The sequence below is a fragment of the Hemitrygon akajei genome, chromosome 8 (genome assembly GCF_048418815.1).
Source record: "Hemitrygon akajei chromosome 8, sHemAka1.3, whole genome shotgun sequence".
NCBI classification, from domain to species: Eukaryota; Metazoa; Chordata; class Chondrichthyes; order Myliobatiformes; family Dasyatidae; genus Hemitrygon; species Hemitrygon akajei.
The window spans coordinates 153,544,342-153,568,765 of NC_133131.1; the positions used below are offsets into that span (position 1 = coordinate 153,544,342).

Sequence of the window (24,424 nt, forward strand, 5' to 3'; positions counted from 1 at the left end):
TCTTACCAGGTATTTCATTGGGACATGCTGCCTTGCTTCATCCTCCTGAAAGACAGCCTGACAACAGCCTCAGAGACAGAGATCACAGGGTCACCCGGTGCAGCAGGAATCTTCACAGCTGTAGTTATAGTATCCCTTTCAAAGTGGGCATAAAAGGCTTTGAGCTCATCTGGTGGTGAAACATTGCTGCCATTCATAAAATTGGATTTCGCTTTGTAGGAAATAATGTCCTGCAAACCCTGCCAGTGTTGATGTGCATCCGATGTCACCTCCAACCTTGCTTGGAATTGTTTCTTTGCTGCTGAAATAACTCTCTGCAAGTCAAACCTGATTTTCTTGTACAGACCTGGGTTGCAAGACTTAAATGCCAAAGAACTATCCCTCAGCAGATGATGAGTTCATCTACGGCTTTTGGTTTGGGTGATGTGTCCCAGTGCACAACAGGTTAATAAAACCAAATGGTGTTGGACCTGATTAATGAAAGGCGAGAGCCAGATCGAAGTGCCAGGATGAAGTTACACTGAATCTCCTGTAATGTGATCAAGAAATACAAGAGGGAAAATTTTCCCACTGCCCACATAATTGCATCCTAATCTTACCCCTTACACTAAACCTAACCCTAGCCACCACACTCCAAGCAACCCTTGCCTACGCAGCCCAACCAACTCTTGCCTACACACCCCTACACCTGGGCATTCATTTTCTACAATACAACATCATCCCTCACAACAAACCTAAGTAATACCCCATCACTTTAGCATATTCATAACTATAAAATCTTAAAAATTGTGTAAAGAGCAGGAAGTTCCCAATAAAGACAAGTGTTGAACCTGTTTGGTGTAGGCCAGGTCAAAGTGGCAGAGTTGCGTTACTCTGAATCTGATGTAACAAGTTCAAGAAGTACAAGAGGGACAATTTTTCCACTGCTCCCTTAATTTTGCCTACGATTTTAAAAAAATACTATGACTCGTGCTAATTTGTGTACCATTTAGCTCAATTCTCTTGTTATTAGTTGGGGCTACAAAGCTTGTTCTGAATTTACATGCCATTTTGTATAAAAAATGCTTAATTCACCACCGTATCGCATTTTTAAGCAACACAGATTGCAGAATATCCTTGCTGCCTTCTATAAATAACTGGAAAAAGAGTTCTATATATTTTGAAAGAAAAGTGCATAGAACATAGAATAGTACAGCACAGTATAGGCCCTACAGCCTACAAGGTTGTGCCGACCCTTAAACCCTGCCTCCCATATAACCCCCCACCTTAAATTCCTCCATATACCTGTCTAGTAGTCTCTTAAATTTCACTAGTGTATCTGCCTTCACCACTGACTCAGGCAGTGCATTCCACGCACCAACCACTCTCTGAGTAAAAAACCTTCCTCTAATATCCCCCTTGAATTTCCCACCCCTTACCTTAAAGCCATGTCCTCTTGTATTGAGCAGTGGTGCCCTGGGGAAGAGGTGCTGGCTGTCCACTCTGTCTATTCCTCTTAATATCTTGTACACCTCTATCATGTCTCCTCTCATCCTCCTTCTCTCCAAAGAGTAAAGCCCTAGCTCCCTTAATCTCTGATCCTAATGCATACTCTCTAAACCACGCAGCATTCTGGTAAATCTCCTCTGAACCCTTTCCAATACTTCCACATCCTTCCTATAGTGAGGCGACCAGAACTGGACACAGTACTCCAAGTGTGGCCTAACAAGTGTTTTATAGAGCTGCATCATTACATCACAACTCTTAAACTCTATCCCTCGACTTATGAAAGCTAACACCCCATAAGCTTTCTTAACTACCCTATCTTCCTGTGAGGCAACTTTCAGGAATCTGTGGACATGTACCCCCAGATCCCTCTGCTCCTCCACACTACCAAGTATCCTACCATTTACTTTGTACTCTGCCTTGGAGTTTGTCCTTCCAAAGTGTACCACCTCACACTTCTCCGGGTTGAACTCCATCTGCCACTTCTCAGCCCACTTCTGCTTCCTATCAATGTCTCTCTGCAACCTTCGACAGTCCTCTACACTATCCATAACACCACCAACCTTTGTGTCGTCTGCAAACTTGCCAACCCACCCTTCTACCCCCACATCCAGGTCGTTAATAAAAATCACGAAAAATAGAGGTCCCAGAACCGATCCTTGTGAGACACCACTAGTCACAACCCTCCAATCTGAATGCGCTCCCTCCACCATGACCCTCTGCTTTCTGCAGGCAAGCCTATTCTGAATCCACCTGGCCAAACTTCCCTGGATCCCATGCCTTCTGACTTTCTAAATAAGCCTACCGTGTTCATGATTAAATAGAGATGATAATTTGACACACTGTGGAAAATGAATTCAGACCCAAGGTGTAAAAGAATTTTTTGTCAAACTCAACCTTTGAAAAAACAACATAAGAAGTCACTGGCTTTCCTTTTGCAATCTGTCCAAGGGAGAATTATTGATGGATAACTAGTCTACATCTTCTTGGGCAGAATCTTACAGGGGAAAACCAGTGTTGAAATAAGTTGGTCATTTTCCTTCAGTATCACCCCTCCGAAGAAACTTTTCTACTTTCCCTTTGCAGTCCAATCATTTCTGAAGTGGCCCATTCTACCCATGCTCAAAATGTCTAGCAGTTTCTGTTTTATTTCTTAAGCAAGTTGAATATCACAGATAATCAATTCAATTTCATCCTTGCCAGTTGTAGATCTTAATTTCAGTCCTAAATTCTTCATAACACTTGTATCTAAATTGCCTTTATATTTCTTGATAAGCTGTGACATAACTCTTATGTTTTGCCATTTGCATAGATTCTTGCCATTGAAAAGAAAGACAAAGCTACAGATAATTCCTCAGTTCAATTAAAGAAGCAATCATCACAAAGCAAGGACAGCAGGAGGTCAACGCCAAAAATGCAGCCAGTTACCCCCACAGAATCGAACAAACCAGCCCTTTCTGTTCCTGCTACAGCCAGCGTCAAAAAGGATGAGAAGATGGACAAGGTGGAGATCAGCAGTACTTCTTCCCAGAGTCCCCAGAGGTCCACGAGTCTTCAACAAACTTCACTGACTCATGTTACGTCTAGTCCAACAGACTCTCCTTCACACCTTGCGGTCAAAGAATCAACCCCAAGTATCGCATCTGACATATCACTACCCTTTGCTACACAGGAGTTACACCAGAGGCTACGTCAACTGCAGAAGTATAATCCCTACTCACTTTAACATTCGGGGGGTTTGGGGAAGGTGGAATTGCATAATTCTATTTGGCAAGCCAGCTTTAATTATCAAATCTTTGGGGTTTGTTTGCGGCAATATAAATGCCCCTGAAGGAAGGATGTTTTGGGTTTATGAAACACCATGTATTTCTGTAGGAACAATGAGAGAGTGAAACACTCTAAGTTGCTACAGAAGAACCTACTGAGTTTGGGACCACATAATGATGGTAAAAGCCTGGTTAAAATAGTAGCTTTGAAGAATGTATTGGTGCCAGGCTTGGAATGATTAAAATAGAAATAGTGTACATAGAAATTAGAAAGGCACACAGTCAGAGATTCAGATTTATTTATTGTAATGGTCTAATGAGTGTCCCTGCTTGCGTGAATCTCAATGTTGGAAGACTCCAAGCCAGAATGAGATGCCAAGGAGTGAAGTTCCTCTACCCAGCATCTTGTTAGCAAATATACAGTCACTGGAGAACAATATTGAGGACCTAAGGGCAAGATTGCTGCATCAGAGGGAAATTAGGAATTTCTCTGTTTTGCATTTCATGGAGACATGGCACACTCCGAATGATTTGGATGTGCCAGTAAGAACTGGAGGCTTCTCACTATACAGGGTGGACCAAACTGCTTATTAGGAGAAGGCGAAAGGTGGGGGCACTTGCTCCCCCAACCTGGAACATCTTAATGATTAAGTGCTGACCATTCTACTACCAAGAGAGTTCTCCTCCGTGATCCTGACTGCAGTTTACATACTGCCAAAGGCCAGTGTTAGTTAGGCTTACGAGATATTGAATGCTGCCATCACCAAACAAGAAACTGCCTACCTTGATTCATTCCAAATCATAGTCAAGGACTTCATTTAGGATGGTTGGAAGAAATATATATCCAATTATCAGCATAAAATCTGTAGCACTGGGGTCCCAACACACTACACTATACACTATAAAAAGGAATGCCTACTATTCCATGCCAGGACCACATTTTGGGAAATCTGATCACTTGACTGCCCTTTTCTACCTGCATATAGGGAGGGGCCAAAGGTCAAGACTCTAGTAATAAGGATAACAAAGAGGTGGACATAGGAGGCAAAGGGCCAGATTAGTGGCGTTCAGGTATGGTGATCCAGTAAGATGCAAGAGGTCCAGGTATGATGTCCAGAAAGCCATGTTACATGCAAAGTGGCAAATCTAGAAAAACTTGGATCACTGAAGGATGTTTGACAAGCTGTGAATGCTATTACCTCTTACAAGTTGAAACCAAGTGACATAGATGACAAGGCCTCGCTCCCTGATGACTGTCAGAACATGAAGGAACCTTCATGAACTCCCACAGCCCCCAGTAATCCTGTGATTTCAGTCTCTGAGGCTGACATGAGAGCATCTTAAAGAGGGTGAATCCGTGGAAAGCATCCAGCCCAGATGGGGTAACTAACTGAGAACTAAATACCTCTGCTGGTCCACTGGCCAGAGTGTTCACCGATACCATAAAACTCTCATTTTGGCATTGAGGTATCCAACTGCTTCGAGCAGGCTTCAATTATACCGGTGCCTAAAAGGGATGTGGTAATCTGCCTCGATGACTATTGTCCAGTAGCAGTTACAGCCATTGTGATGAAGTGCTTTGAGAAGTTGGTGATGAAACATATCAACTCTTGTCTGAGAAGCAACTTAGATCCACTCCAATTTGCCAATAGGCACAACAGGACCATAGTAGATGCCATTTCATTGGTTCTTCACTCAACCTTGGAACATCTGTACAGCAAAAATGCATACATCAGGATGCTCTTTATCAACTACAACTCGGCATTCAATAACATTATCCTCTCAAAACTAATCAATAAGCTTCAAAACCTTGGCCTCAATTCCTCCTTGTGCAATTTGGATCCTCAATTTTATCACTTGCAGGCACCAGACAGTTTGGATTGGCATCAGCATCTCCTTCACAATCTCTTATCAGTACAGTTGCACCACAAACCCATGTGATTAGACCCTGCTCTACTCACTTTATGCTGTACTTATGAATGTGAGCCTAAGCACAGCTCTAATCGATATTTAAGTTTCTGATGACACCACTGTCGTAGACCGGATCAAAGGTGGTGATGAATCGGCATATAGGAGGGAGATTGAAAATCTGGCTGAGTGGTGCCACAACAACAACCTCTCACTTAACATCAGCAAGACCAACAAGTTGATTATTGACTTCAGGAAGAGGAATCCAGGGGTCCATATACCAACCCTCATCAGGGGATCAGAGGTGGAGAGGGTCAACAACTTTAACTTCCTCAGTGTAATCATTTCAGAGGATCTGTCTTGGGCCCAGCACATAAGTGCCTCTAATTCCTTAGAAATTTGCAAAGATTCGGCATGACGTTTAAAATTAAGACAAACTTTTAGATATGTGGTGGAGAGTATATTGACTGGTTGCATCATGGCCTGGTATGGAAACACCAATACCCTCAAATGGAAAATCCTTCAAAAAGTACTGGATACAGTCCAGCTGGTAGTATTTGAAGAAGTGATGAAGATCTGAGAAATTAGGCAAAGCAGAATTCACTCAGCTCTGTGTACAATCCATCCTACATCCTAGCCCTCAGAGTCGATACCTAATGTACAGTGATATGAATTTATGAACAAGGTGCAGGGGTAGGCCACCTAGCTCTTCCAGCCTGCTCTACTATTTAATGAATTTATCTCTGAACTGTTTATAACTTTAACTCCACATTCTGCCTATTAAAGATAGCCTTTCACCCTTTTGCTCATTAACTACCTCTGTCTTAAAAGTATTCAATGATTTAGTTTCCAGTGCACTTTGGAGAAGATTCCAAAGTCCCAATGATTTGATCCCTACATCTGGATTCTGCCTCAGAAGGAACATCCTTCCACATCTATCCTGTCAAGATCCTTAAGAATATTATGTTTTTCTTTCAAACCACTTGTGTTTGACTGCATTGATATTCTTGCTAAATAAATGTTAATGCTATTTAGTGTTATAGAACCTGGTACTCTGATCTTCTGCTTTATATATAATTTTTAACTCGTGTTTTGTATAATCATGTTGTGTTTAATCAGAATTCATTTTTCAAGTGAATATTTGTGCTGCTTTTCTGTTGTAGTGGAACAACTCTTGGCCAGTCACCACTGGGTCAGATTCAACTGACACTTCGGCACAGTTCTCAAAGAAACAAGCTGATTGTGGTTGTGCATGCTTGCCGGTAGGTAACAGAGTTTGCTAGTGATGCGCACACGTTATCTGTGTGTGGGGTTTGTAAAGTAAGCGCTTTGAAAGTTTGGAATTTAGTGTGTGTGAACCACTCACTTAAGAATTGAGGTTTTTTTTAAAAAACAGATTCCTGTTGAATGTCTAGTTGATAAAAATCACGAGCAACTGTCTATGTCAGGATCCTGATATACACCTGAGGAAGAGAGTTCATATGCAGCTGATCTCTATCTTGGATGAAAAGAGATAAGCTGTAAATGGACTCTAAGAAGTATTTCAGTATACCTGAAATCTTCACTATAAATTTCCCTTACATTGCACTCACAATAGATGTTATTTGAGAAGGTTAGAGATTAAATTGATTTGCGTCTAACACCATATTGAGGAGAGGTTGCTAGGGGTTCTACGAGGGATCCTGATTTAAAAAAAAATTAATTGCACAATGCTAATCAGTGGTGACCAAGTAGCCCCATTAGCAATCTTGTTCGTGGTCTGTCAGCCCAGTATGGCAGTGCGCAGTAGGACCGTGTTTATTTGCTTGAGTCCATTCTTGTTTTTTGACATGAGATGAGGGAGGACGGAGGGCTGATAATTGGTGAGCACTATATTGCATAGAGGGGAGGATGGTAGGCTGATAATTGGAGGGTGTTATATTGCACAGAGGGGAGGACAGTCGGCTAATAATTGGTGAGTGCTGTATTGCATGGAGTGGAGGACAGCAGGCTGGTGAGGAGCACTGTATTGCATGAAGGGGAGAACGGTAGGCTGATGAGGGCTGTGAAGTGTGTTTTCCAAGATTGAATGGACTCTCTCAACTTAAGCTGTGACGCCAGCCTTTTGTTAATAAAGTCACAGTAAAAGGGTTCAGGAAACAATTATTTAGTAGCAGAAGTTATTACCTAGAAAAGGATAAGTCACACAGTTGGTGAGAATCTAATGATGCCAGCATGTAAAATTATAGTAGGTAAAATGCTAGGACATGATGCAGTATGAGAAATTGAAAAGGTTTCACTCTTAAACAGTACAATAAGTTGACATGTTGATAACATGTCTCATGATGCTGAAGAAGTTTTGTGTGATAAACTGAAAAACAACAGCTTCTTTATCCTAGTTGTTGGGTCAACAGGTTTCACCAATAAATGTCATGATGTAGCATTTGTAAGATTTGTAAATGATGGTGAAGTTCAAGAAAACTTTTTTCTGTTGCAAAGAGTTGCCCGGAACAAGCAAAGGCCACGATATATTTAATGTTTTGTCTTCATATCTGGAAACAAAAGGGTTTATCTTGGAGGAACTGTGTTGGCATTTGTACTGATAGGCATCAATGGTTGGCTTCATAAGAAGTTTTGTTTCTCTTATAAAATAAAATTCACAACACACTGCTTTAACATTGTCAATAAATTTTCATGTTGCAAATAGCATTAACTAAAATCAATTTAGAACCTTGAGCTTACTACTCATTTTGTTTCAAGAAAGGTTGGCTAAAATTTTATTCTCTACTCATAAGTTTTGGTTTAGATAGATAGATAGATACTTTATAAATCCCCATGGGGAAATTCAACTTTTTTCTACAATGTACCATGAGCTGTAGATACAATAATTTTTACACATGGGTTCCCTGAGAGCTAAAAATTATTTCAAGGGTTCCTCCAGGGCAAAAAGGTTGAGAAAGGCTGGTCTATGCAGTGAACTTGAAAAAAATAAGTCTAGAGCTAGAAAATAAAAACCATAATATTGGTTGACATAACATAAAAGAACCAACTTAACTAAGTGCTAAGTTTGATTAATTTAGGGCAAAAGTGTAATCTGTTGTTGCATCATTTGTGTCATGTTCAATATAAAGAAACTGATTTAATTATTGCCTGTTTTTCACCACAGTAACTTAATAGCATTTTCTGAAGATGGCTCAGATCCATATATTCGATTATATTTGCTGCCTGACAAAAGAAGATCAGGAAGGAGAAAAACATCTGTGGTGAAACGGCAGTTAAATCCAGTCTACGATGAAACGTAGGTGGAATATCTTTTTTTATTTCGAAATATTCCAGCATTAGGCCACTGCTGTGTTGCCTGGGGATTGGTAGGCGAAGACTCAATACTGGAAATACAATTTAGCTGCAATGGTACAAAAATTGCAGTACTTGTAAAAGGAAAAAAATAAGCATACCACTGTTAGAACATTACTATGTTCTACATGAAATTCTTTGTGGTTTAAATTGTGTATATTCTTTCTACTCAGTGATCAAACTGACGTGGACCGAATCCCACTGATTGATGATGCAGGTTTCAAGCCCAGGCTGTGCTGAGTTAGTTGGTCTTTGTTTACCTGAGCAGGGAATAGAAAAGAAAGAGTTAGCCAATATTCCTCCTTTCTGTTAAGTAATTCCTGGTAGCTATTGTACTTATACTGAAACTTAGATGATAGAATTAACCCTTGCACATCAAACCTGTAGTTATGTTTACACATGAAGGCAATAAAAGTCAGAGACTGTTTGGCTCTGGGGGGAAAAGGAAGAAGTGTGGAGTTAACTCTTTCTTAACTCACAGTTATTCCACCCATTCTCGTGTATTACTCAGGTAGACTGTTCGACATGGGAAAAAGAGAGGGTTGTTCATTCTGCTGTCAGGTTTCAACTCAGTGCAGTGAAGCAAGTGAGATCACTGTTGGCTCATTGACCAAATTTCAACATAGTATAGTATACGTTACTGCAAAATACTCTGTTCAGAATTTCATTAGTTACTTAAGCTATGTCTCTAACAGGGTAGAATCTATATTAATGCAGTTATTGAGTTAGATATGCTATGGGGAAAGTTAATCCCAGGAATGCCCTGTGAAAACTGGTTACATGTGGAGTTTTTTTGTGAATAAAACAATTTTTAAAAATATTTTTAATTTCTTGCTTTGACAGATTTGAGTTCATTGTCTCACAAGCAGAGGTACAGAAGAGGACTCTGGATGTAGCTGTAAAGAATAGTGGTGGCTTTTTATCAAGGGACAAAGGATTGCTGGGAAAGGCAAGTTTCACTGGCTCATTTCAAATCCAGAATTTTATACTCATAGAATAATTTATCTGACATTCATGGTTTAATCAAAAACATCAGTAATTTACATTTATTAAGCTCCTTTAATATAGTGAAACTTCCAGAAATTCTTTGCACTTGAGCATTATCAAAAGTTTGTCACTGCATCACTGAACTATTAAGATATATATATTATGACATTATAACTAAAAACCTGGTCTAAATCAGAGAAAATTTACAACACAGGACATTTGGCCTGATTTCTCCAACTTCCAATTATGTTCCCCCTCCCTTTCCCTCTAATTCATTCCCCACATTGGCCACTTCGCTCTTTTACTCACCTGCCCCTGGTATTCCCCCTCCATCCCTTTCTCCCATGGTCCACTCTCCTCTCCTGTCGGACTTCTGCTTCTCTAGCCCTTTATATTTTCCATCTGTCACTTCCCAGCTTCTTACTTTGCACTCCCTTCCCCACCCACCTGACTTAAAAATCTCCTTCTAGCTTTACTCCTTTCCCTCCCCACCTTCTTATCTTGTCTTCTTCCCCCTCCATTTCCACTCCGAATGAAGGGTCTTGACCCGAAACATCAACTGCTTCTTATGTAAAGCTCTGATTAAGATTTCTGCTACTATGATGTAGGTAATTCATTTTAGCTGTTTTCTGCAAAAGCAGTGTGTCCTGCTGGCAGAATGTTTTAGTTTCAGCTAAAGAAGCCTGTTGATCAACTTGGGAATGTTGTGTCAACCAATCAGGATGGTGGAATCGAGAGAAGGTATTAGAGAGAGTTGGGTGGAGAGAGTTTTCTGAAGGATAGTAGGCTGGTTTGGAGTCTTTTGGTGAAAGCTGTGGGAATGCTGTTAGAAGGAAATTCCTCGTTGCAAGAAGTGCGTTGTGCAGATGAATGGTTCCAAGGAGGAGAGCCAATACTCTTGCGAGAGAGCCAGTTTGTTTGAGATGTGCTTTGTGTGAAGTTGGGACTGTGGTGTGTGCTTTCACGCAGACCATGGATTTGGCGCCATGAATAATGGCTATACCGAGCTTTGGAAAAGACAAGCTCCAAAGGTCAGGAACACGTTTAGGCTGGTTTAACTGTAATGGGCCCTTTTATTTTTTTCAATTATTTTCTTTCTTTTGAATAACTGTTTGATAAAGCTGAATTTGGTAAATATAATTCTATGCGGTGTACGATCTGCTATTTCTTGCCGACCGATAACTGTATATGGGCAGCATTTTCACAGCATTCGCTCACATCAAGGTTCTGCTAATTGGAACATCCTAACCTTCCTGTTTGGTTGAACCCCAAATCATACCGACTCTAGACATATATTGTTTATAGAGGTGGCCTTCTCACCGATGAGTCCTGTGGTTGTCAGCCTAGTTAGCGATCAAGCCAAGTTTGCATATCAGCATAGTGAGAGGGTTACAATTAATTTCCTTAGATGCTACCTCACCTGCTGAGTTCCTCCAGCATTTTATGTGTGTTGCTCTGGATCTCCTGCATCGACAGAATCACTTGTGTTTATGGTATTTGGCCCATCTGTGTGTGTGTGTGTGTGTGTGTGTGTGTGTGTGTACACACACACACTACACACACTAACCTGTCTGTTGCGCCTTACAAGACCCTAAGATTTAGGAGCAGAAGTAGGCCATTTGGCCCACCGAGTATGCTCCGCCATTCATAATGGGCTGATCCAATTCTCCCAGTCATCCCCCACTCCCCTGACTTCTCTCCATACCCTTTGATGTCCTGGCTAATCAAGAGCCTACGTGTCTCTGCCTTAAATGCACCCAATGACTTGGCCTCCACAGCTGCTCGTGGAAACAAATTCCACAGATTTACCACTCTCTGACTAAAGGAATTTCTCCGCATCTCTGTTCTAAATGGACATCCTTCAATTATGAAGTCATTGTCCTCTTGTCCTAGATACCCCTACCATGGGAAATAACTTTGACATATCTAATCTGTCCAGGCATTTTAACATTTGGTATGTTTCTATGAGATTCCACCCCACCTCCATTCTCCTGAACTCTAGGGAATAAAGCCCAAGAGCTGCCAGACATTCCTCATACAGTAACCCTTTCATTCCTGGAATCATTCTTGTGAATCTTCTGTGAACCCTCCCCAATGTCAGCATATTCTTTCTAAAATAAGAAGCCCAAAATTGTACACAATACACCAAGTATGATCTCACGAGTGCCTTTTAGAGCCTCCACATCACATCCCTGCTCTTATATTTTATACCTCTCAAAATGAATGCCAACATTGCATTTGCCGCCTTCACTACCAACTCGATGTAGAGATTAACCTTTAGGGTATCCTGTACAAGGACTCCCAAGTCTCTTTGCATCTCTGCATTTTGAATTCTCTCCCCATCTAAATAATAGTCTGCCAGTTTATTTCTTCCACCAAAGTGCACGACCATACACTTTCCAACATTGTATTTTATTTGCCACTTTTTTGCCCACTCCCCTAAACTATCTAAGTCTCTCTTCAGGCTTTCTGTTTCTTCAACACTACCCACTCCTCCATCTATCTTTGTATCATCGGCAAATTCAGCCACAAATCCATTAATCTCATAGTCCAAATCATTAACATACATTGTAAAAAGCAGCGGTCCCAACACCAACCCCTGGGGAACTCCACTGGTAACCGGCTGTCAGCCAGAATAGGATCCCTTTATTCCCACTCTCTGTTTTCTGCCAATTAGCCAATGCTCCACCCATGCTAATAACTTTCCTGTAATTGCATGGGCTCTTATCTTGCTAAGTAGCCTCATTTGCGGCACCTTATCAAAGGCTTTCTGAAAATCCAAGTACACCACATCTACTGCATCTCCTTTGTCTACCTTGCTTGTAATTTCCTCAAAAAATTGCAGTAGGTTAGTCAGGCAGGATTTTCCTTTCAGGAAACCATGCTGGTTTTGGCCTATCTTGTCTTGTGCCTTCAGGTATTCCATAATCTCATCCCTAACAATTGATTCCAGCAACTTCCCAACCACTGATGTCAGGCTAACAGGTCTATAGTTTCCTTTCTGCTGCCTCCAACCCTTCTTAAATAGCAGAGTAAAATTTGCAATTTTCCAGTCATCCGGTACAATGCCAGAATCTATCAATTCTTGAAAGATTATTGTTAATGCTTCCACAATCTCTCCAGCTACTTCCTTCAGAACCCAAGGGTGCATTCCATCAAGTCCAGGAGACTTATCCACCATCAAACCATTAAGCTTCCTGAGCACCTTCTCAGTTGTAATTTTCACTGCACATACTTCATACTGTAGATGTCTTCCACTGTGAAGACTGATGCAAAATATGCATTCAGTTCCTCTGCCATCTCTGCATCTCTCATTACAACATCTCCAGCGTCATTTTCTATTGGTCCTATATCTACCGTCAACTCTACTTTGCCCTTTATATAATTAAAAAAAACTTTTAGTATCTTCTTTGATATTAGTAACCAGCTTTCTTTAATCTTTTCCTTCCTAATGACCTTTTTAGTTTCCTTCTGCAACTTTTTAAAAGCTTCGCAATCCTCTATCTTCCCACTAGCTTTGGCTTCCTTGTATGCCCTCTCTTTTGCTTTTACTTTGGCTCTGACTTGTCAGCCATGATAGTGTCCTTCTTCCATTCGAAAATTTCTTCTTATTGGGAATATATCTTTCTTATTGATTATTCAATCATGCACAAGTACAAATACAATTTACTTTGAAAGGTGGTGGGGTTTTTCTATCTTATTTCCATTCAGAAAATGGAATCAGTGAGTGCCAGAACCTACCATCCTCTGGATTGCAAAGAAATCTTCCTCTCCACTCTAATATCTGTACCCTTTGCATTAAATTTATACCTCATTTAGATCCCTCTGCTAAAGGAATTAGGTTCCTCCCCATTTGTACAATCTTGACCCTCATAATTGTTTACACTCCATTTCTCTCCGCTTGGTCCTTGCCTTTGGGGGAAAAAAAACACTAAGCTTATTCTCACAACTAAAATGTTCCAATCCTGGAGTCAACCCTTTAAGTTTGAAATAGAAACAGAAAGTGCTGCAAATATTCAGCTATTCAGAGCAGCAGCTGCAGGATTGCTTTGAGTTGGTGAACTGGACCATGTTGAAGGACTCATCACAGAATCTGAATGAATACACCATGGTTGTCAGGATTCTGTAAGTATAGTCATAGAAGAGTGTGTGCCCACAAAATCATTTAGAGGCTTTCCAATCAGAAGTCTTGCATCAACCATGTGATCCACAATTTGCTGATGGCCAGATCAATGGCATTTAGGTTTGGCCACCAAGTAAGATACAAGAGGTCCAGGTATGATCTCTGGAAAGCCGTCCCACAGGTGAAGTGGCAATTCTGGATCAAACTGAATAATTGAAGATGCTTGTCAGCTGTGGCAGGGTTTGAATGCTATTACTTCTTACAAAGTGAAACCATGAGACATACGTGACGAAAAGAATTTGCTCCCAGATAAGCTCAATGCCTTATATGTTTGCTCTGACTGTCAAAGTGTGGAGGAACCTTCACAAACTCCCACAGCCCTCAAAGACGCTCTGATTTCAGTCTCTGAGGCTGATGTGAGAGCATCCTTAAAGAGGGTAAACCCGTGGAAAACATCCAGCCCAAATAAGGTACCTGACTGAGTACTAAAACTTCTTCACACAGAGAGTGGTGAATCTGTGGAATTCTCTGCCACAGGAAACAGTTGAGGCTGGTTCATTGGCTATATTTAAGAGGGAGTTAGATATGGCCCTTGTGGCTAAAGGGATCAGGGGGTATGGAGCGAAAGCAGGTACAGGGTTCTGAGTTGGATGATCAGCCATGATCATATTGAATGGCGGTGCAGGCTCGAAGGGCCGAATGGCCTATTCCTGCATCTATTTTCTATGTTTCTATGTTTTTAAATACCTGTGCTGATGTGTTCACCAATATCTTCAACTTCTTGCTTTGGCAGTCTGAGGTACCCACCTTCTACAAGCAGGCTTCAATTGTACCAGTGCCTAAGAAGAACATGATAACCTGCCTCAATGACTACCATCCAGTAGCACTTACATCCACTGTGGTGAAGTACTTGAAGAGATAAAACATATCAACTCTGGCTTGAGAAGCGACTTTGGTGTTCCTTTTCATGCCTTTGGAGCATCGGGTGGCAATTTTGCCATTTCTGTAGCACTTTGACTTTTTTACAAGGCCAAGTTGCTAGCTCCATGCTCAACCTAACACCAATGGAAAGCATGCAAGGGGCGCTCTGGATTTGAACTCTGGGCCATTGGCTTTGAAGTCTGGTGCTCATGCCAGTACACCAGTGGTCCCCAATCACCGCGAGGAAACGATATGATTTGGCGATATGAAACGATATGAGTCAGCTGCACCTTTCCTCATTCCGTCACGCCCACTGTTGAACTTGAATGCACGCGAAGTCATCAGTTGCCTAAACGCAGTGATACCCTTGCGCCAGGGATCACTGGTTGGCCTCGGGTAACCAGCCGCCTCATGCAGCTGGCAAGAAGTGCCGATGCTACTTGCCTGGAGCGCGGACAGATGCCTCTAAACCTGTTTACCGCACCGAATGTTCGTGAGGAACCCGGTGCTAAAATATTCTCAGACCTAATTCGGGTTTAGGGTTTCGTAAGTAGCAGAGGCAGCTACCTCGCTGTGATCTACTGAAAGTCATCCCTCGAGCCAAACTTTTGTCCGTCGATAGATCCTACTGACTTACAAGGGGGGCAGGCGTGCGCCCTGTCGCACTCCTCACTCGGTTGGTCGCTCTCTCCAGACTGCGACTGCCGCGGCCCTGGTACGAGGACCTCCGGCCCTTACTTTGACCTCTCACCCACCCACGACCAGCTGGCCAAGGCGTCTGGCAACAGGCGGGCAGGAAGCTGGAGTTCAGGCCCGGAGGCTGTCTAATGAGGCAATGAAGCCCTCAAAACTGCTTCAGTACCTTGAGTCTAAGCACCCTGCACTTAAAGACAAACCCGTTGAGTATTTTGAGCAGAAAAAACGTGAACAAGCAGGACAGAAGCAAGTGCTGAGAGCCATATAAACTAAATTGTGGAATAGATTGGACATAAGGAACCTCCTTGGGAGGATCGCTGTATTCTGGTCGTGTTTAACATCTCCCCCCCCCCCCCCCCCCCACCCCCCCGTTGGCTGGTCCGCAAGAATATTGTCAATATTCAACCGGTCTGTGGTGCAAAAAAGGTTGGTGACCCCTGCAGTACACCTCTGGTCGGCTAAAGAAAGAAATGACTGAAATTAGCACCAATTTGCCAACCAGCACAAGTCCACAGCAGATGTCAATTCATTGGCACTTCACTAAATCTTGGAACATCAATGCCATACTTAAGTTTGCTGACGACACCATTGTCATTGGCCAAATCAAAGGTGGTAACGAATTGGCATATAGTTTGAAAATCTGGCTGGCTGGTGCCACAACAACATCCTCTCACTCAAAGTCAGCAAGACCAAAGAGCTGATAATTGACTTCGGGAGGGAACTGGAGGTCCTGGAGCAGTCCTCATCGGGGATCAGAGGTGGAGAAGGTCAGCAGCTTTAAATTCCTCGGCTAGAGGAATTTCAGAGGGTCTGTCCTAGGCCCAGCATGTATTAAATTGACTTTATTTTTTTACATCCTTCACATACATGAGGAGTAAAAGTTTTTATTACGTCTCCATCTAAACGAGCCATGTGCAAACATAGTAATTTATAATAAATAGAACAGTCAATGTAACATACAGTACACTCAAATCATTGTGAGTTCATCAGTCTGATGGCCTGGTGGAAGAAGCTGTCCCAGAGCCTGTTGGTCCTGGCTTTTATGCTGCGGTACCACTTCCCAGATGGTAGCAGCTAGAATAGATTGTGGTTGGGATGACTTGGGTCCCCAATGATCCTACAGGCCCATTTTACACACCTGTCCTTGTAAATGTCCTGAATCATGGTAAGTGCAATTACAAAGAAAGCACAGCAATGCCTCTGTTTTTTGAGAAGTTTACGAAGATTCGGCAAGGGATCTGAAACTTTCTTTCCACACCTTCTGCATGATCTTCACAAGAAACAACAGCACATTTTGTTTTCATTTCAGACCTTTTTTCACTTCCATTAGTTGTGAGATTATTTAGCTCCGTGTACTACATGCCATTTTTGTTGTTTGGCACAAATGTCCCTATCAGCAGTTTTGCATTTCATTTTCGATTTGCCTTTTGCTACTGGCCTGCCCCGGCTTGAACCTGATGGTGGGTGGAGTGAAGGACAGGTGATGCCATAAGCTTATTACCAATATTAACCTAACCAGACTATAATTAATCAGCTTCTCCCCCCCCCCCCCACCCTTAAATAATAATACAACATTTGCAGTTCTCTAATACTCCTGTAGCTAGGGAGGATTGAAAACTGATGGTTATTTACACAGCAATCTTCTCCCTTGCTGCTTTTGACTGACTGGTTTGTATTGTGCCCAGGTGTGTGAAGTAGGAACTTCACTCCACCTAAGTGATCGTTTTGCCTCCTATATTTATCCTTCTAATTTAAAACATTTTTGGATTTTACTTGATTTTACTTAAGAGTACTTTTCCATATTTTTGGTTGTGTATGTCTGCCACAGGCTTCCCTTTTCAGTCCTGTCTTACCCTCTGAATGTGTTATCCGTGGGGCTTTAGATTTGACAATCCTGTCCATTCTTTATGGGAATATGATGAACTTGAGCTTGGGGCAGAAGTGGGGATGGTGTTAAGAACAAGGATGAGAATTTTAATTTGTAGTTTTAATAATTAGTGAACTTCTGTGTATCATTGGTAGGACACGATTTGGTGGGCATGCAAAGAAAATTCACCAGGGATAGAGCTTTACTTATTATGAGAGAATGGATGTTTTCCTTGGAGTGAAGAAGACTGGGGTGGGGGTGAGGTGCAGTGGTGGGTGGTGATAGAGGTATACAAAATCATGATAGAGTAGATAGTAATAAACATAACCCCACAACAAAGATGGCAAAAATTAAACTAAAACAATTAAAAGGAAATCTGAGGAATAATTTAATCTAGAAGATATTTGGAATGCATTTACTGTATCATGATATGCCAACAGGCCTGTTTCTGTACTGCATTGTTCTACTGTAGAAAACTGTAAGTAGATCTGTGTCAAATATGGCATCAAATTTGTCGTGTTCTGGTTCAGTCTTAGACTGGTAACAAGGAGTAGGCCTGTGGTGAGGAGAACAGATAAGGAACCTGACTACCAAATGCAAACAGGCTTTTGATGTTTTCAGGAATGTGGCATTAATCTTTTAGTTATCTTCTTGTGTCTACCCACCACAATTATTAATCTTTCTATTGGCAGGCATTTTGAAATGGGTATACTTAATGATAGGATTGGCAGTCAGGTTCCGGGGTCATGATGTGGATACTCCATCAATATTGCAGTCTGATGAGATGTATTTTCTTGTTGCTTTGGACTTGTACCTTTTGGGGTATCCAAATTGTGCTGATTGTGTATGCAAGAATGCCATAACTAGCAATAGCGTTAAAAGGTAAAATTCCTGAATTGGAGAAGCAGCCTGACAGAAATGAGGCAAGCAAAAGAAAATAAGTTTAAAAAAAAATTATCTCAGTGAACCTTGCCTAAGAAATTAAATAAAAACTGGATCATGTTTCGCAATAGCAAATTTTATTAATTGCAAAAAGCAAACCAGATAAGTTCTGAAAGGAAATGAGTTGAGGCAAGATGGTCATCAGTAAATCTAAAGGAGAACTGGAAAAAAACATTTTGACCTGGAGGGTGGTATAATGTGAAACTTACTGCCACAAGGAGTAATTAAATCAATGACATAGATGCACTTCTAGAAGATAAGTACATGAAAGAGAAAAGAATTGTCTTTGTCAATATGAACAAATGAAGAAAAGGGTTAAAGATGGTGATCGGGGAAGCAAACAACTATAGAGTCATACAGCAAGCTGTACAGCCCAACTCGCCTGTTCCCACATTTGGCTCATTGCTACTCTAAATCAGGTACCTGTCCAAATCACCAGGGGACTATTCTTTTGCTACATTAGTAATTTTAATGCATTTTATTTGGTTTGTCTTCATTCTCTTTAACCAAATGAGAAGAAAAATACACAAATTTACAGCAGATCAATCTGCATTTGTACAAATAAAATACAGCAGGTTAGATACCTGGTATTAAGCTGCTTTATGACCCTCTATTATTCTTTCACTATAGCTCTTAATAGAAATGACTGAGGAAGTGACTAAAGGCTCCACACAGTGGTAAGTACAAAGTCTTTGGCTCCTGAAGTCACCAGAAAAATTAACACTGTTTCGATTGGAAAACACTATAACTGCAGCTTATCTGGTCAGGTTTTGAATATCTCATCCCAAGACACACCACAGTGTTGTAGAAAAATATGAAAGCTGCAGATTAGGAATACCAGACCCTGAGTATCAGGGAGTTGTAGTCACGGACACAAAGATTTGCACAAGATGCAGGAGACAAAGGAGCTGAGGGTTTGAGAATGCATGTTGTTACATGGTTTTGGGAAAGGGCAGGGAAGACGAAAGGTGTGAAAAGATTTTAATACTTGGACATCAATTTCAAAGTAAACAGTGCAAAAGAAAAGGTTTATGGACCATTCAGAAGGGATGACAAAGATTTGGGTGTGGGAAGTACTGTGGGTGGTATACAGCTATAGGCCAGGTCCCTGAGGTGGAATAGTATAAAAACTCAGTAACTGTGTTTTTGCTACATTCTGCACAGTGATCATAAAATGTAGTAACATAAAGCTTAGATAAAGAAAAGAATTTGGTAGATCTGTCTATAGGCAATTAATTACTGCACCTTATCTGTGTTGGTAGTAGAGGGGTAGGTTTAAAGTTCCCTTGCAACTCATTTGTGGCTTGTTTGAAAGCAATAATCTTTTGACCACTATGGAGGTCCACTGAAGTTGACCTGATCAGCCTCAGTGTGTTCAGTTCAAGTTCACAACCTTACAAACCAAACAAAGATTCAAAATGTCCAAGTGTTACTACATTGCAACATGAATAAAATATTGCATCCCTTTTGGTTCAGAAGGTGATTATATATGTTCATCTTGGACCAGTTTCCTTTTTAGATTTTCATAGTGCAAGTGATCAAATCTTTAACTATCTTCCAGGTATGACCTGACAGAGGATGGGACAAGGCACCAGCCCCAGACCTAGAGGAAGTACTAACCCAGTATCAATATCATTGGTCTCCAAGGCTTTCAGCTTTTTCAGAAAATTATTCTGGGAGCACCAGCATCACATCTAAAGCTTTGCACACGTGCCAATGAATGCACCACAGATTTTTCAGAAAATGCCATCTTCCCCACATATATTTACTGAGTTTTGCACTGCTTCTTGCTTTTTAAAAACACCTACTTTTATTAGTTAAGATTTTTTTAAATTTTTTAAATTAAAACAATTACTGATAGTACAGTGAATAACCTGTGGTGTACATGCTGACTGTCCCCTTGGTCAAAAAAATCTTTCCTGTATAAGACTGTAAAATACTGCAAGGTAGAATGTTGATCCAGAATTACATCAGCCTTATTTCCTGTAGGTTTGCAATGTATAATGTGTAAATACAGCAAATATGATTTATGTATTGAGTATGCAAAGTCAGATGTTTGTGAAGGTTATGGAAAGAAGGATATTGCATTTATTAAAGTGGCAGGCATGTCTCACTGAGCAGTTGCCTTGTGCTCTTTCTGGTAGCTCTGTAGTATATAATTCTACATTAAAGTATGTTCTGTGAAATGAAATATATAGGGCTTATTGACATGTCAGGTCTAACACGTTACGCAGTGCACTTTGCAGTGAGAAAGGAATACAAGCCATGGAGCAGGAAACCGAAACTTTTCAGTTGGCACTCTTCAGAAATCACTGCAGGGATTCAAAACCAATTATTTATTTTAGTTTTGACATTCTACTGTAGAGCTGTGAGCACTATTTAATGAAGACATCAATTACGGGTAGGTATAGGTGACTTGAGCCTCAAGCCTTCTCTGATAATTCGTTACATGATGATAGTTGATCCAATTATTATTTCAGCTCTCCCATCTAATGCTGGAGACCTTTTACCCCCTCTTGTTTATCAAAAACCTATCTACCTCTGCCTTAAAACTATTTAATGTCTCACTTTCCACTGCCCCTTTAGGAAGAGAGTTCCGGAGAATCTCAATCCTCCAGAGAAAACATTTTGCCTTGCCTAAGTTAAGTGAGTGACCCATTATTCTTAAACTGGGCCACTAATTCTAAATTCTCCCACAAGATAATGTATCCTCCCCACATCCACCCTGTCAAAATACTTTGGGCTACTTTCATTAAATTGCCTCTGGCTCTTAAACACAGTTGTATACAAGCCTATTATGTACTCAAGATGACCCATCCATTCCAGATATTACTCTATTACCCTTAACATGAACTGCTTTTGTTGTATTTACATCTCTCTTTAAATATGGTGACTAGTGCTGTGCAAGGTGTTCTAGCTGTGGCCCTTTTTAACTGAACGATAACTATTGCACTTTGATATTCAATCCTTGCATGAAATGCTAACTTCCTTTTAGATTTCTCAATTACATGCCTGATGTTCACATTACCTTTTGCAAATCATGCACAGAACACCCAGATCCCTCTGCATCTCAAAATTCTGTAATCTCTCATCTTTTAGGTAATATGCATTTTTTATTCTAACTGCCAAAATTAACAATTTCACATTATACTCCATTTGCCCACTTACATAACATACCTATACGTTTTCTTTTCTTCTCCTATGTCCTGGAAGTTCTTTACTCAGACATTATCCCTCAACCTCTACAGTTATAATTATGCTCTTCCCATAAACTTTCACCATGCACTGACGGGATCCTGTTTCCAGATTGTTCTTTGTTGGGGATGTGTTGATTGTGTCCTCAGTTTCCTTTCTTTGTAGGCATGAATGAGGTCAGAATCCATTTTTATAGTAAATCAGAAGAAATGTTCAGAGAATAGTATTTATGTACCATTATGGCACTGGAATCCCATACTACAGGTATTGTGCGTGGGTGCATATGTGCATATTAAATGTCTTTGAGATGTTGCTATTCTTTTAAATGCAGAAAGGCAGGTTTTATTAGAGGAGAATGGAAACTTTTAGAAATACTCTGTCACGTAGTATCTTTGGAAGGAGAAACCAACTTAATGTTTCAGGTTAATGATCTTCATCAGAGCACTTGTGCATGAAGGTTTCATTCAGCAATAATACAGATGGTGGGATCTAATGTTCATAACTTCATTATTCAGTGGCTTATTGCTGTTTGATTTTCAGTAATAAACCCTGTCTAATTTTTGTTCTTAAGGGTATTATGGGTTTGAGCTTTACAAATAAGATATTGAGATACTATTGTCACATACAAAGCCCCCAAAACTCTAAATTTTGGTTTTCCTTAACCAGAACTGTAATCTTGTGTTTATTGATATTACTTACTGTTGTCCTGTTTATTTTAGATGATCATAAAGCTGAGTATATTCTCCACTTGATTCTGTGTTAGTTGGAAATAAATTGTTCAAGCCAAACATAGCAAAGCTCAATAGGAATTGTAACACAGGACCTGCAGAAAATTATGAAACTTGAATCTAAAATCAAATAGTCTGTATCAATAAAATATACAGTAGGCAAATTATAAAAACTTAATCATTTGTTTGCATTTTAAAATATGTAGTTATTTTTTTGCAGCTTGAAGCTTCTGGATAAAAAGCTTTTTCCCTTTTTGATAACTGACCAGTTTATTAATTTAAATTTATTTAATTGATTTTAAAATATTGCAAAGAATGACTACATTTGTACAGTAGTTTGTGATGCCAACATAATGGTTGTATTTTGTCATTTCTAAAGAGAGCTTGATTTGCTGACATTCATAGTGGAAGTCATTCTTCAGGTATATTAGCATTTCAATTGAAGTTTTGAAAGGTTTGATTTGATGTCCATCTTGCCTTGATTCTTCCTTTCAAAATGTCTATTCAGAAATAAACTCCACAAACTAAATTCCAAAATTGGAATCTATAGCTGCAGTTATTCCTACTTAAATGGTTGTACCATATGTTGCACAATGCAATTTCTCTCCTGCAATTCCCCCAAGAAGTGTACTCTGTAACTTTTGTACCGAACATTGTTCAAAGAATACTGCAGCTGAGTTAGCCACGTTTATTTGTTCAAGCTACCATTGTCTGCTCCATGCAGGTATTACTGTGCCTTAAATATTGATGTATAAAAATATTATGGACACTGATTTGTATTTGAGGATGGTCATACTTGATAGATTGTTTTTGTTTTTAAGCTGTTGTATTTGACTTTTTTTGCTGAACTGTCACTGTTACAGAATAAAGTATCTTCTCTTTTGGTTAAAAGAATTAAAATGTATTCAGAGGAATCATCACACAGTTCCCTAATGACAAATGCAGTTTTTTCCTCTGTCTACTGTATTTGCATAGTTTCCAACAATTATTTATTGGAATGACAAATTAAAGGCTGTTAATTTGCCCTGTGAGGACTTCCGATCTGTCACCAGTGCAAAGTATTTCTCCATCTGAAATAGAAAAATGTTAGCCTGGGGCATGCATTGGAATTATTTGTGATATCTGTGCACTGGCTTGCTTGAGAATATGTCTTGTTCTGTGAAAATGCTTTGCATTGCTAATGGGGGAAAAATTAGAAGCATCAACAGAAAGGTATTGACACTAAGGGAGAAATAAAGCCAAAGTCTATCATTGTATCATTGTTTGGGAAATGTTTAAGTTTTTGGCCCTAATATTTTTGCACTTTGTTCAACATATTACAGTATGCAGTGCTTCATATCATGTCTTCTATATCAATTGTATCAACAGGCGGCCATGTACAATCAATAAAAGATTAAGAAGATAGATAAACTTGCTTATTTATTCTCATATGAAATATTTATTGAATGAGCATTTATGTTATCAATAATAATGTGACTTTATTTAAAATCTAGCACTTAAGTGCAATACAATCAGTAGCTATTTTGTGTATCCAAAATCTAGCAAACAATTGTGAAGTAAAAGACACGAGTTCCATACACTAAACATGTTTGTTAATGTGTATCCAAAATTCTGGAACTGGCAGACTGGATGAGATGAAATCCTGAGGCAATGGAATGCTATAATGCTACATGGAACTGTTGGCCTGAGGTCCAGGCAGACTGGTCCATCAGTATATTGGTGGATCCCATTGTAATAAACAATGACCATATCTACAGCAAATGTTGTCTGCTCAAGAAACATCTGATGAGCTGGAGATGAAGCTCCAAACTCTGTGTACAACAGGGAGGGGTGAGATTGCCTGGACACTATATTCCAGGAGGGAGTCATGTTTATTGCTAGACATGTCATGTCATGACTATTGCTAGATTGGCGAATGTTCAGGGACAGAATGGTATGACTGCAAAAGAGATGGGAAGAGGGGTCCAAACTGAACCTCAACCTTACCATCAGCTAACAGGTAGGAGTTCTTGCTCCTTGTGGGTGCTCAAAGGTGAGGACAGCACAGGGGAACTGGATGCCATTCAAATGGGGGGAGGGGAATGTAAGGGAGAAATTTGATTTTTGTTTTTGAAGGGGAAACTTATGTAATATCAAAACCATGATCCCAAGATTGAAAGGCTTGACATTTGAGAGTTTAACATATCTAGATAGATACATTAGATAGATCTGGATAAAGTGGGCATGAAGAGGATGTTTCCATTAATAGGACAGCATAGGATCCAAGGACATAGCCTAAGAATTAAGGTTCTCCCTTTAAAACTGAAATGAGGAAGAATTTCTTCAATGGGGGGGTGAGGGGGGATAAAACTGGAATTTGTTGCCACAAAAGGCTGTGGAAGCCAGGTTATTGGGTATATTTGAGGTATCGGTTTGTCATTGGTAAGGTGGTTAAGGGTTACTAGGAGAAGGCTGAAACAAAAAAATAAACTGT

At 40.2% G+C, this 24,424-nt stretch overlaps 1 protein-coding gene across 5 annotated transcripts in view; it reads left to right on the forward strand.

The window, feature by feature from the left end:
- Nucleotides 1–23,361, forward strand: part of esyt2b (extended synaptotagmin-like protein 2b) — a 214,596-nt gene extending 191,235 nt beyond the window's left edge. For 3 of the 5 annotated variants that reach the window (XM_073054866.1, XM_073054867.1, XM_073054869.1), the window contains 6 exons: nucleotides 2,798–3,189; nucleotides 6,323–6,421; nucleotides 8,305–8,436; nucleotides 9,336–9,441; nucleotides 18,659–18,705; nucleotides 19,590–23,361. In XM_073054866.1, the coding sequence (XP_072910967.1) occupies nucleotides 2,798–3,189; nucleotides 6,323–6,421; nucleotides 8,305–8,436; nucleotides 9,336–9,441; nucleotides 18,659–18,705; nucleotides 19,590–19,635 (822 nt within the window). In that variant the 3' untranslated portion in view covers nucleotides 19,636–23,361. Of the gene's footprint in view, nucleotides 1–2,797; nucleotides 3,190–6,322; nucleotides 6,422–8,304; nucleotides 8,437–9,335; nucleotides 9,442–18,658; nucleotides 18,710–19,589 lie in introns of those variants that run through there. The other 2 variants (XM_073054868.1, XM_073054870.1) reach the window with 1 other exon arrangement.
- The last annotated feature ends 1,063 nt before the right edge of the window (nucleotides 23,362–24,424 follow it).